Here is a 15,276-nt window from a genome sequence, read left to right as displayed (position 1 = left end):
CATACATGTATCATATTTTCATTGATAAAAATTAATGTGTATTGATATTCATTAATGCATATATAAAGACAAAATATACCTGTTATGTAATATTTCGTAAAGAAAACTATATGATTTATATATTTTGAATTTCCCGGTCGTTTTTTTTTTTTTTTTTTTTTTGTTCTGTTCCGTTTTCCGTTCCGCGGTTTTTTTTTTCATCGGACCGAATATCCTGTGATTTGTATACAATAGACTACTGGAGAGAGATTAATAATGTCAACTATTGGCTGTGCATGAGATGAATCTACCTCTGTTGATATGTCACATTATCATACATCATACATGTGTTCACTGTTGTTGACTGTGCATGAAATGAATCTACCTCTGTTGATATGTCACATTATCATACATCATACATGTGTTCACTGTTGTTGACTGTGCATGAAATGAATCTACCTCTGTTGATATGTCACATTATCATACATCATGCATGTATTCCTTGTATTACGAAGAAAATAAAAACAGTGATGTGGACGTTGTTGTGTTTTAAACATTCGTTCAAAGTGTGTTCTGGTATAGCAATTTTACAGGTATTATGCTATAATACTAAGCACATATCTTTAGACCCTAACTTTTAATTTAGAGATTACGTTATGTGATATTCAAATTTGATACCATTATTCTACAAAACCAATATAAAATTTAGATATTTTTTCTTTGTTCTAGTAAATTGAGAAGAATGAAGTTTTATATGAAAATTTAAGAAAATCACAATATTGTTTTGGAATCATTGAAAAGCATTCAAAATTATGAAAAAGAATTGATACTCCCTTACTATAAATCGAATCTGTAAAGCTATGTAACATGCCATCTCGAATCATATTTGAATAGATTTTCCTTACAAAAATGATTTCTTGTAACATTACTATATCGATATTACAGTCATTTAACCATTGATGCAAAGTGTTTCTTTTTTCGTATGAATTAAGTCCCCTCGCATTGAGGGTAATGCATTTCAATTTATCCATTTCAAAGTTCAAAACATTTCTATTGAACAAAGTTCAAAACATTTCTATTAAAAAAGTGTTCCGTAGGAAAGTTATTTATCACCAGTGGCAGTGCTCTACTCCTTAGCCGCCAGCAGCATCACACTGATATCCTTTTGACGGGTGGTGGATGAAGGCGCCGGCGTGGATCCAGAACGTTGTTTTTCGTCTTGTTGTTTTTCTTTAGGTCAACGGCAACACGACCCAAGATCTGACCCAAGATGTTCTTGTCAGGCCACGCATTGGATTTTGTGTGCATTGCTTGCGTAAGGTTGAGGCCAGCGCCTCAAAAGTGATCATAAGTAACTACCTCAAAAGTAGCAGAGTTTTTAGCTGTTGTAAGCGTATGCTGGAATTCTTCGACTTGTTCAGCCTTACATCTAATTATATCCTCCATAGTTTTCTCTTTTGAGGATAAAAATCATATTTTGACATTTTACACAACTCTTGTAAGTATACGTTGACGTTCAACACAAATCTAGTAAGTCTGTGTTGACGTTGTAGACAAATCTAGAAAGTGTGTGTTGACGTTGTAGACAAATCTAGTAAGTCTATGTTGACGTTGTAGACAAATCTAGTAAGTCTGTGTTGACGTTGTAGACAAATCTAGTAAGTCTGTGTTGACGTTGTAGACCTTCGTCTGAAGAACATGTTTGATATGATTCGCTTGTGCTTAATACCACTAACAACAATTATGACATTTAAGAAATAGACAATTGTCTATAAAAATATTATATAAATATTCATACTATTTGATTGTCTCCATAAATTGTATGTTGTTTGCAACTTGGTATTATGTAAATCTAAGATATGATGGAATGCAATACATTCGTCTTACTTTGTGGTATTTAACCTACAGCTGAATACGTCTCAACATGGGTGAAAATTTCTTCAAGGAACGTAAAATGTAATAAACAACTGTAATAGTAGTTTAACTTCCTTTTCCATATCCCACTTCTTGTTAAAATGGTTTGCTTTTTTCAAATATAGAATAGAATATCATAGTAAATGCACCATAGATCCTGTTCCACTTTTCAAATGTTTCTAATCTTAAAATTCATAGGATGGACCTATTCTCTGTTTCTTTTAAGTATGTTCGCTCTGCTGTAGGTAGGGGTGAACCACATGATCGCTCTGCTGTAGGTAGGGGTGGACTACATGCTCGCTCTGCTGTAGGTATGGGTGAACCACATGCTCGCTCTGCTGTAGGTAGGGGTGAACCACATGCTCGCTCTGTTGTAGGTAGGGGTGAACCACATGCTCCCTCTACTGTAGCTGGAGATCCACCGCGTGTTCTTTGTGTTGTAGTGTAGAATGAAGCACGTGGGTTTTTTTTAACGTTTACCTACTCACGGTGGGTGTGACCGGTCGACTGGGGATGCTTACTCCTCCTAGGCACCTGAGCCCACCTCTGGTTTGTCCAGGGGTCTATGTTTGCCCAACTATCTATTTTGTATTGCATATAGTAGTTATGAGATTGATCACTGTTCGTTATCTTCACCTTTCATGTTGTAGGGGCAATGAATCAGGAGTTCTCTCTCTACTGTAGAATGGAAATAATCACATATTCGCTCTGTTGTAGGGTGGGATGAATCACGAGTTCTCTTTCATTCTCTCTCTACCGTAAAATGGAAATAATCACGGTGGGATGAATCACATGTTCTCTCTGTTGTAGGGAGGGATGAATCACATGTTCTATCTGTTGTAGGGAGGGATGAATCACATGTTCTCTCTGTTGTAAGGAGGGATGAATCACGTGTTCTTTCTGTTGTAGGGAGGGATGAAGGCAGTGTTCTCTCTGTTGTAGGGAGGGATGAAGGCAGTGTTCTCTCTGTTGTAGGGAGGGATGAAGGCAGTATTCTCTCTGTTGTAGGGATGGATGAATCAGGAGTTTTCTCTGTTGTAGAGAGGGATAAATCACGTGTTTTCTATGTTGTAGGGAGGAATGAATCACGTGTTCTTTCTGTTGTAGGGAGGGATGAAGGCAGTGTTCTCTCTGTTGTAGGGAGGGATGAAGACAGTGTTCTCTCTGTTGTAGGGAGGGATGAAGGCAGTATTCTCTCTGTTGTAGGGATGGATGAATCACGTGTTCTCTCTGTTGTAGGGAGAGATGAATCACATGTTCTCTAAGTTATAAGGAGGGATGAATCACAAGTTCTCTCTGTTGTAGGGAGGGATGAAGGCAGTGTTCTCTCTATTGTACGGTGGGTGAATCACGAGTTCTCTCTGTTGTAGGGAGGGATGAAGGCAGTGTTCTCTCTGTTGTAGGGAGGGATGAAGGTAGTATTCTCTCTGTTGTAGGGAGGAATGAATCAGGAGTTCTCTCTGTTGTAGAGAGGGATAAATCACGTGTTTTCTATGTTGTAGGGAGGAATGAATCGCGTGTTCTTTCTGTTGTAGGGAGGGATGAAGGCAGTATTCTCTCTGTTGTAGGGAGGGATGAATCAGGAGTTCTCTCTGTTGTAGAGAGGGATAAATCACGTGTTTTCTATGTTGTAGGGAGGAATGAATCACGTGTTCTCTCTGTTGTAGGGAGAGATGAATCACATGTTCTCTAAGTTATAAGGAGGGATGAATCACAAGTTCTCTCTGTTGTAGGGAGGGATGAATCACAAGTTCTCTCTATTGTACGGTGGGTGAATCACGAGTTCTCTCTGTTGTAGGGAGGGTTGAAGGCAGTGTTATCTCTGTTGTAGGGAGGGATGAAGGCAGTATTCTCTCTGTTGTAGGGATGGATGAATCAGGAGTTCTCTCTGTTGTAGAGAGGGATAAATCACGTGTTTTCTATGTTGTAGGGAGGAATGAATCACAAGTTCTCTCTGTTGTAGGGAGGGATGAAGGCAGTGTTCTCTCTATTGTACGGTGGGTGAATCACGAGTTCTCTCTGTTGTAGGGAGGGATGAAGGCAGTGGTGTGGACGGACGTGTTCCAGTCTTTAGTAATGGTGGCTGGACTGTTGGCAATTATGATTAAGGTTTTACTTTGATTATTTATAAAATGTAACCGAGAGAAAGAGAAGAGATAGAGAGAAAGAGAGATTGAGAAAGAGTGAGTTAGAGACAGTTTATTCAGTAAGACGCTGAATAACTCGTCGGTGGTTTGGCATATAATGCATGTAAGCATGAAATCTTCAGAAAGGTTTTGTACAAATGAAAATGTGTCTCTCAGAAGGACTAAGTTTGATTTAAATCTTTTGACAGGGAACTTTATCTGTGGGTGGTATCGACACGGTGTGGCGGATCAATGACGAGTGGAAACGAATAGAGTTTTTCAAGTAAAACATTTACTTCATACCCCAATAACACTTCCTGTAATGATCAAATCAATAAAATATTTGTAAATACCTTTAAGAAAATAAAAAGTTTTAGTTAAACATTATGTTTCACTTAGAGCACAGCATTGGTCCAGTGCCTGTATTAATTGTCTTTTAAATAAGTAAACGTTAATAAGTTAAATAAGGAACCTGGAAGAGAATATGTCTCTCATTAATGAAAACGTCAGTTCATAGTAACAACCCAGTTGAATAAACGTTTAACACTAGTCTACAGGTAACATCTAGTTCACGTTATATAAATGTTATAGATAATGTCATCTACAGGTAACATCTACTTCACGTTATATAAATGTTATAGATAATGACATCTACAGGTAACATCTACTTCACGTTATATAAATGTTATAGATAATGCCATCTACAGGTATATAAATGTTATAGATAATGTCATCTACAGGTAACATCTAGTTCACATTATTTAAATGTTATAGATAATGTCATCTACAGGTAACATCTAGTTCACGTTATAAAAATGTTATAGATAATGTCATCTACAGGTAACATCTAGTTCACATTATATAAATGTTATAGATAATGACATCTACAGGTAACATCTAGTTCACGTTATTTAAATGTTATAGATAATGTCATCTACAGGTAACATCTAGTTCACGTTATAAATGTTATAGATAATATGATCTACAGGTAACATCTAGTTCATGTTATATAAATGTTATATATAATATCATCTACAGGTAACATCTAGTTCACGTTATATAAATGTTATAGATAATGACATCTACAGGTAACATCTAGTTCACGTTATATAAATGTTATAGATAATGACATCTACAGGCTAGTTAACATCTAGTTCACGTTATATAAATGTTATAGATGTCATCTACAGGTAACATCTAGTTCACGTTATATAAATGTTATAGATAATGTCATCTACAGGTAATATCTAGTTCACGTTATATAAATGTTATAGATAATGTTATCTACAGGTATATAAATGTTATAGATAATGTCATCTACAGGTAACATCTAGTTCACGTTATATAATGTTATAGATAATGTCATCTACAGGTAATATCTAGTTCAAGTTATATAAATGTTATAGATGTCATTTAAAGGTAACATGTAAAACTTATACGGTACGACTTTTGATGCACCAGATGCGCATTTCGACAAATAATGTCTCTTCAGTGATGCTCAACCGAAATGTTTGAAACCCGTTTAAGGAAAATTCAGTATTTTCTTCAATAATTCAAAAATGTGATCTCCAACCCCATTTTTTAGTTGCATTTCAATTTGTAAGACCAGACATTGAAAATTTTGTAAAATTTTAGAAATTGACATTACTCCTATGTCTTTTTAAACTATCAATTTTGATATCATGAATTTTTTCGTATATCAAGTTCAAAAATGTCATTATTTATTTCCATTGCTAGTATCAATTTACTTTTTTTATCTGTAGTGTTAGAAGACATTATTATGTATCTATTTTATGTAATGATTGATTTGTGTTGCTTATGTTGTGTTGACACCAACAGAAAAATCAAGTTTAATTGAATAAATTCTAAGTGCAAAAAGGTCATGTTTAGAACAATAAAGCTCAATAACAAGTGTTGCGACCCCAGTTTTTCTTTTTAATTTCCTAATTCTCCTTTAATGTAGAAATCAAAAATATACTTCCCAAAACAATTTACATTACTCCAAATCTCAGGTGCGAACCTCTTTAACGTAACAGTTCAAATCAAATAAATTTTTGGAACTAGCTCAACTGTTGAAATTGATCAACCTTTAGTTCTATTGTATAAATGCAATATTAATATAATGCAGTTATTATCGATATATCGCTAAATTAATGTAACAGTTATTGTCTCTATATGAAAGGTGAAGATAACGAACAGTGATCAATGTTATAACTCCTATAAACAACACAAAGTAGATAGTTGGGCAAACACGGACCCCTAGACACACCAGAAGTGGGATCAGGTGCCTAGAAAGTTCTCGTTATTCAAATGTAATATTTAATGTTAATTTATGGCTATGCAAATTCAATAGTTGATGTTAATTTATCCCACAAAAAATAAAGATTGATGTTAATGTAAAACTTATACGGTACCAATTTTGATCTATCGTCATATAAATGTTAAAGTTTAAGTTAAATCATGTTACGGAAATGTTATAGATAATGTTAATTTATCGCTATACTAATTATCTAATACATTGCTACAAAATGCTAATTTATTGCAATACTAATGTAATTGACTAGCGTCATGAGAAAAACGTCCTTATCTTTCGACGTCACAATTAACAGAAAACGACGTCAAAGTTCCTGAACTTGAAATGTAAAAATCGCGGCAACGCAAAAAAAAAAACACCCCAAAACTAAACAAAACTTAGTTTGTCGGTTGTATTTACTTACATCACATGTGTATTGTGTATATAAATAATCACATGACAGTTCCAACATAGAATCTGTATATACCCGTGAAGAAAGTCAAATTGATTTCTAGTTAGATATTACATTAATTAATGTCATTGAAAAGGTACAAATACCTGTGTTTGTTAATAGCAGTCTAGTAAATTAGCAGTCTTTGCGCTTAATGATTTTTACCACAAGCCCATCGGGCAAGTAAGAGTGTAAAATTTGGTAGCCCAAATAAAATTTTACTAGCCCAAATGCTATACAAAAATGATTCAACATGATTCGAAATTTCAAGTTTGAACATTTTTATTAGATATTACAATACAAGTTTAAGACGAGATTTTAAGCCCTCTTTCAAATTCTAATTCTGTCATTTCAGCCTGATTCTTCGGAATTCTCCAATGTTTCATTTCTTCTAGTTCTTCATAATCACTCCCATCCTCAAAAAGTAAAAAACTAGGGTTGTCAACAAATTCTCATATATTCTGAACGTCTGATCCGGCCGCTTGTGGTTTTTCACTTTGCGGTAAAATGCTTGTTCCATTTTCTATTTTCGTTCACTTACAGAATCAATTCTGAATTATCCGAGCAGGACACGAACTCAGACTTTGCAATGCTTTCCTTTCTGTACCAGACGCAAAATACGAGACCATCATTGTATTCAAGCCAGGGGCAGTTCTTCTGCCAAACACGCTGATCATTTTCTTTGTCACTGTGTTTCCTCATACTTCTTGGCGACAACTTTCTCTTCCTCTGTAAGAACTTCACCGATTTCCTACCAGGAATCTCACTCTAATAGCGGAATCATAATATCCGCCGGAAATATGTACTGGCCCACCGGGCATGCGCGTTAATAATTTTTGGTAGCCCGATTCCGATTTTACTAGCCACGGTCATCAGGCTACCGCTTAATTTCGAAGACTGAATTAGTGGTGGTTTTCAAACGAAAATGCTATGATAATACACCACTTAATTTGTTAATATATCGAGCAATACCGATATATTCTAATTATCATAGTGCATATTGTTCCTAGTGTTGATGCGACTTTAATTAATTTTAGGTTGAATCATACATTTATAACCATAGCATTTTATTTATCTCGCATATATATATCTATGTACAGTCATGTATACTTGTAGCGTACATACACTGTACATGTAAGAACTAATTCAAAGAATCGATATAGCGTATTATCCGAACATACTGAAAAGTTAGATTTCTAATAATTCAGCATTTCAGTTTAATTTGAGACAAACATTTGAGGTAATGATAATACAGTATGTACTTAACACGATTAAACACAAAATCAATATCGTCATTTAAAGTAATAACATTATGTATACATTACATGTAATCATACCGAATTATCAAATAACTTGATTTCAGCTTAGCTATAGAATAAAAAGAAATCATAAACTTATTTTTAAAATGCTTAAGATTTACATTCAAGGCACGTAGCATCCTCTTTCAAAGTGGTGGTGGTGGTGGGGTAGAAGTTCACTAATATTTTCAGCAAGCCGAAAAAAACCTTTTGTAGATGCGTTATTGTGTCCAAACTTCAAATTTCGAAAACAACGGTGGGTGTCACTAAATAGATCTTGTTTTCACGTAATAAATAACGTAAAATCAACGTTCTCAAAACAAGGGGGACAATACCATCGCATAAGGACCGTTGGTCTCTTGCTTGTAGGAGCAGTATGTGAAGATTTTCTCGTTGTGCATGATATCGGTATGAAACATGTGATGAATTCGGTAACACATTAAACTTAACAGCCCAGTTTCCAGGTCACATGGCAACAAAGGTTGAGAACCCAAAACGTGTCCTTTCATTTCCCCACGTCATTTTCCGATACAGCGAAGAATATGGATTGTCACTACCTGCAATACCCTATGCCAAATATAGAGCCCAAACCCCAGTTCTTTTGTCACCTCGAAAAGACATGCTTTTTAAAAAGATAAAGATACAATTCTGTCTGTGAGGGGAGCAATGATAGATCTGTCATAATATATGTATTCTTGAATGATTATATTGGTAAAGTTCTACGAATTTTAAAACGAGTGATTGTTTTAAACAAACTCTTTAAAATGTTGCACACTTGTATATGTAAACGGATCATTTTACTCACAAAATGAAAAACGTGAAGCGTTCCGCGTGACCAACACTAACACACAACCGCTACATGCAATTCTGTTTACTACTGCACGACTGATGGTTACTCCCTCATATTGTGATTATAGCCATAGAGCAAAATACGAGAGAAAGGTGGGTTTGTCAACAATGTTTTCCTTAAATCAAAATCGCCTTCCCCAAATCTGATGTTTGTCTTAAAAGTAAATCTGTTCGATGCCACGTGGTAGCCGCTGTTTCAGAAGTGAAAAACTGAATATAAACGTCTAATGGAAATTTCTGAAGATACACTCACATACCAAAGTATAAACTTCTTCAAACGCTTCAGAAGACATTCAAATTACCACACCAAATGTGATTCTACTGTATATTTTTTATTCACATGAATTTTGCGTAACCTGACAGACAGTTTCCAGGTATTACAAACCACGTATTGTATATTAACGGAATGTATTTTTTTTTTTCAATTTAAAACATAAACCCATGAGAATGAAGTTATAGATATGTAAATGTTTGTGTACCTCAACAGTTGTGCACGCAGTATACTGTGAATGTGTAAGCCTCGCTAGAGAGAACAACACGTGTAGTATACTTGCGTTGTCCGATGGACTGTTCCTTGTGCTCAAACCAACTGTCTCAGGTTCATTACACCTTTGAATTCCTCCCAAAACTTTATATACACACCCATTATTTTAGATAAGAGGGCCCCTCTAGTTCAAGCACCAAACAATACCTTTTCGAGGGCATGCGGAAAAACAGTACAATCACTACCTTATTAGATTATGAGATCGGCGTCAATGGTTCAAATGCCGTCCAAAGCCCTAACACTGTTTTATCTATGGTGCATTATATGGATTTCATATTCATTTGCGGTAGTTGTGCAGGTTAGATAATACATTCGTTCTCGGAAATTAATTGATGGAAACATTTTGCAAATAGAACATATAAGTATTTGGTGTTGGATAACTCTCTTTTTTTAATTGGGTCAAAATAAAATTCGCTACATTATGCCTTACTGTTGTTGGCGCATTTTGGTCGGAACGTATAGAGATTTCCCAAGCCTGAGCTGATAAAAAGGTTAGTAGATACTGGATTCTCGTACATTTATTAGGTCACATGTGTCCGTCGTCGTCCGTCAACAACTTCTCAGCAACTTCTGGGCCAATCTTGACCAACATCTGTAGGTAAAGGAGACCGGAAATTTTAAATTTCATGACCCCCTCCCACCCTGAGGGGCCTTACTTTTGGGGTTAAAACTCTAAAATCAATGTATTTCTTAAACAATCTTCTTTTACTCCAGGGCATCAAACAGAGAAAGTGAATATATAGTAATGATGTGCAAGGAAGCTTCCACCAAAATTGTAAATTTCATGACCCCCGGGGAAGGGGTTCTGACCCCAGGGTGGGGCCAAACTTGGTATATAGTGTTTAAGTGTAAAACACTTAAATAACATCTTCTTTAGTGATATTGATACTAAATTGAAACTAAATGAATATTTAGAAAGAGCAGGTATTCCTTTACCAAAATTGTAGTAAATTTGATGATCCCAGAAGTAGGAGTTTTGGGGTGGGGCCAAAATGGCCAGTTATTAAATGTGTGAACACTATAAATTTTGAACTTCTTCTTGATAACTATCATTCCAATTGTTTTCAAATTTGGTATGGAACATCTTTGGAACAGGGGGGGGGGGGGGCATTAATTGTACATTTTAGGATTCCTGCACCCTTGGGGCCTTAGGAGCGGGGCAAAAACTGCCCAAAATTGACCAATTTTCAAAAATCGTCTTATTTTTATTCTAATTTTCAATGCCCCAGGTATTCAGCGTATATATTTTTGTGAAAATATTCAACTGATACTGTTTATATAAATATTAGTATTATCCATCACTGATCATAATAGACACAATGCGCATTAAACAACTGGCGCGTATACCTGCCTATACCCAAACACCCGTTGAAGTAAGCAACAGCGTGTACACCATTTGCTAAAGGGAAAGAGAGAGAGAGAGAGATGCCGTTAAAACATGAATGTTGGACTCGAACATCGTATATTGGCAATCTAATTAAAATCAAACTTCTTATATCCGCGCCCTACACTCTGGGTAAGTAAGATCATGTAAGTATGACTGTATATAAGTCTGTTTGAGGAAATTTGGTTTAGGGTGGCTCTCTTGTTGAAAATGGATAAAATATGAAAAAAATCGTTCTCAAAATTTACCTTGAGATTTAGCAGCCTGTCAAACGTTAAACCTTTAAACTCGCATGCCTGGGTGGCCTAGTGGTTTAGGTGCTCTGTAATCTTACACTTAAACCATACATTCCGAGTTCAATTCCAATATTTTTCCAATTTTTTTTTTAAATTTTGCTTTTCATTTTTGAGGGGTCGTTTTTTTTAGGGGGGGGGGTTACATGTGATACATATATTATAACAAATATTAGTCATTTTCATCATAACTTCTAATATTTGCAAGTTACGACTTAAAGAAAGGGAATATATTCCGAGATCATTTTAGTTCCGTTTGTTTACACTAACATGTTCCTGTGTGCACAGGATTTTCAAACCGTATTGTGGCTGACAAAACGTTAAACAAATACTGCAAGAAAAAAGACACAAATGCACAGCATGTAATAAGTAAAAATAGGTCAAGGGAGGAAAAGAACTGTTATACAGTTTGAATTCTCAAAAGAAAATATAAAAACTCATGTAGCAACTGTCATACGATATTTAGGCAAAGCTAAACACTCGAATTATCAACCAAAGGCAAATGAACTTATGACATCTATTAAAGGCGCTGTAGTCATGTCAGAACAATATTTGAGTTAAGTAATGCCATATGTAAAAGGGTTGTTGTGTAATATGAATGCACAGGTCTATGAAAATATTGTACTGTTCATCATTCCAAATAGGAAAATGGTTTATTAAGTAAAGAACGACTCATATAAATGTCAGTACATGTAATGCTGAACTGCGGCAGTTATTTATTTTAGTTAACGAAATATTAAGAACGTTGGCCTTATATTTAAATATAACACGCCAGTCTATTATTGGAAACCGGTGTTTTCCATTTAGATTTCTGAGTCGGCTGTATCGTCAGCAAATGCGCTATACCTCTTTATTCGGATTTTTATTATTATGATGATTTCAATAAATGTCAAACTGTTTAAATAAATAACCATATGTGCATATATCATTTGAAAATACATGCATATTTGCTACCCAAATGATTCTCGTTTCCTCTTCAACTGCCACGACCAACGCAAATTGCGTCACGATGGCGAATTTGTTAGCATTTTTCAACTGATATTTTAACCCCTCTTCCATCGTCGCCCGGGATGAAACTAAGAAGAATTATAAGTTATTTAGTAAAATTTTAAACCATATAAAAATTGTTCCGGGCGACGAGGGAAGGTGTTCAATTTCACTGGTTTATTTATACAAAAACCATGAAAACACCACAAATAGCATCAAAGCCCTTACTTAATTTGATTGTATATTACGCATGCGCATAAATAGGTTGATTTCCATATGCTTTTGAGAGTTACTATGAGTTACTCTTTTAGAAATTTGACAGGAAAATATCTGCAAACCAAAATAATTTTCCTCCATAAAAGCCGGGCAGAATTTGGCCAAAACCGTACCTACTTCTTAGTCATAACTTTTAATGTTAATACACCTATTATATTATGTTAAGCCTTTCATCAGTGCATGCACTTTTGAGGGCACTGTTGCTGAACATAGCATAAATTTTGTATTCTTGTGATCGGGAATTGATACAGAATAAAATTCTTGGAAAAACTAAAAACGCGAAATTTTGACCGTAAGGTGACCCTTTTCTCATGACGCCAGTCAATTGTTAAATTTTTATGCTACATCACTGTACATGTAATAGTTAAGTTTTCGTTACATAAATGTAATTGGTAATGCTAATTTATTGCTATGTAAATGATTGATTGATTGTATATTGTTTAACATCACTCTCGAGAATATTTCACTCATATAGAGACGTTACTTTTACCGGTTAAGGGCTGCAAAATTTAGGCCTATGCTCGGTGCTTACGGCATTTGAGCAGGGAGGGATCTTTATCGTGCTACACCTGTTGTGACACGGGACCTCGGTTTTTGCGGTCTCATTCGAAGGACAGCCCCATTTAATCGCCTCATAGGACAAGCAAGGGGGCACTGAGGACCTATTCTAACTCGGATCCCCACGGGAATGCTGTGTAAATGTAATAGCTAACAATAATTCATTATGTAGATGGAATAGTTGATGTTAATAATAACTAAATCTAATAGTTAAGGGTGCCCGGGTAGAACAGAGTTAGCGCTCTCGCTTCTCACCGGTGCGACCCGAGTTCGACCCCCAGTGATAGGCAGTGGCTGTATGTGAGATGGTATGCCCGCTTTGACACGTGGATTTCCTTCGGGTACTCCCGTTTCCTCCCACTTAAATGACCCTCTAGCGCAAAAGGAACCCATTGAAAATAAGCATTCGAGCTTCCATGAGTTGCCCTTGGTATGTATGTATCCTTGTATATACCGAATAAACATATACTGATTGTTAAGCCGTTCTTGGCACACTAATTTTGACTGCGGATAACTTCGTTTACCTGATCAGGATATAGGGCTCACGGCGGGTGTGACCGGTTAACAGGGGATGCTTTCTCCTCCTAGGCACCTGATCCCACCTCTGGTGTGTCCAGGGGTCCGTGTTTGCCCAACTATCTATTTTGTATTGCTTATAGGAGTTATGAGATTGATCACTGTTCGTTATCTTCACCTTGCATGTACAGTGTATATAAAATCATATCAATGTTAAGGTATCGTTACATGAATGTAATCAAATGTATGAAGTCTATTTCTTGTTATATAATGAATATATTCGTGAATATTAGTGTATGGCTATATACATGTAAATGTAACAGTCAATGTTGATTTATCGCTGTTGGAATGTAATAGCTGATATTAGTTTAATGATATATTAAAGTAATGACCAAAGTTGATTTATTGTTATATAAAAATAATAGTTACATGTAAATTATATTGATATATTTACATTTGCAACTGTTTTCTCCTACATAACACTATTACGAGCAATACGTATTTATTTCTGGATAAATCTACTACGGGGTCAACAGAGGTCACGGCTGTGCGTATGAACATTTGTTAAAAGTAGGTAACAGGTACTACTTTTACTAAGGCAATACACATCTAGCAATCGCTCTCACTTACTACAGAAATCTTTCAATAGATGAAATCAACATCACAATATGTATTTACGGTTTTATTTGTATTCCAAGCAGTGAACTTTCATCAATAATTGATAAAAACATTTCTGTAAACAATGTCTTTAGTTACTAGCCTACTAGGCCTAATGTATGTCTAAAATTTCGTCTGCTACAACTTCACCCTGGTCCTCGGTGATGCGGAATTGTACTTACTGCTAGACGATGACATTAGGCTTTAGCAAAAAGGTCATTCACAGGATGTATGGCCGATAAGTCGTCAAAGTGCATTAAGACCTACACACCACACTGCTTCCGTGCCACAGCAGCCATAGTGCTTGATGTCGGTTTCCAAGTTTATGTCGGGACATCGAAGCGAGGCGTCGTTAAAAACCTATTACAAAAAATTATCGAGTCAAAAGAAGCGTTCAGTGAGCTCATGTTTATCAACAATTACATATCCAAATCCAAACCGTCCCTTACCTTCGTGCAGTTCCACATTCTCTGCGATGTTCAGTTCTTTCCGGAGATTCATCTGAGCTGCGTCCTCTGTCCTGTCTATAAAAGATTTGCCTACACCTGACGACTGCCGCCCTGTTCTTCATGTTCCTCCATCTCAGTCTTCTGTTAACTCCGCAATATCCACAGAATATCTTTCAAAGTCGGTCTTCAACGTCTTCACTTTTCAAAAGTCAAAGCGCATCACAACTCTAAGTGTAACACTGCGCATCCCCGTTTAAATCATAATTCCCCCACCCCCTAAAATTAGACATATGGAAGAGTTTTCCATTATATACTCCCGAGTTAATGTATAAGTATATGTTGATATACTTCCTTTCTAGCGTCTTAATAATTAAAACAGTTCTTCATTTTATAGAACTTTGTTTTGTGTTGTCGTCATTTTGAACATCTATGACGCTTCGTTGTGGACGTCAACAATTTGAAATGTATGGAAACGTGTTGTTAACACAATTCAGCAATGTTACTAACCAAAAATATAAATATAAGTAATAAGGTATCATTTAAAAATATTTATCGGGATATAAATACGGGTTGGTACATGATCAAATTTTCCATAAAGCCCTTCGGGCTTTATGGAATTTGATCACGTGACCAACCCGTATTTATATCCCGATAAATATTTTTAAATGATACCTTATTTCTTAAATAAACGTAGTAGCTATT

At 35.7% G+C, this 15,276-nt stretch overlaps 1 protein-coding gene across 1 annotated transcript in view; it reads left to right on the top strand.

Moving 5' to 3' along the window:
* LOC125651248 (sodium-coupled monocarboxylate transporter 1-like) overlaps positions 1-15,276 on the top strand; it is a 59,355-nt gene that overhangs the window by 15,024 nt on the left and 29,055 nt on the right. Inside the window, exons 5-6 of the mRNA XM_048879826.2 lie at positions 3,922-4,002; positions 4,229-4,302. Coding sequence (XP_048735783.2) covers positions 3,922-4,002; positions 4,229-4,302 — 155 coding nt within the window. The remainder of the gene's footprint in view (positions 1-3,921; positions 4,003-4,228; positions 4,303-15,276) is intronic.

Source organism: Ostrea edulis, chromosome 5, assembly GCF_947568905.1.
Source record: "Ostrea edulis chromosome 5, xbOstEdul1.1, whole genome shotgun sequence".
Taxonomy (NCBI): Eukaryota; Metazoa; Mollusca; class Bivalvia; order Ostreida; family Ostreidae; genus Ostrea; species Ostrea edulis.
This window is presented reverse-complemented; position numbering and strand designations above follow the sequence as displayed.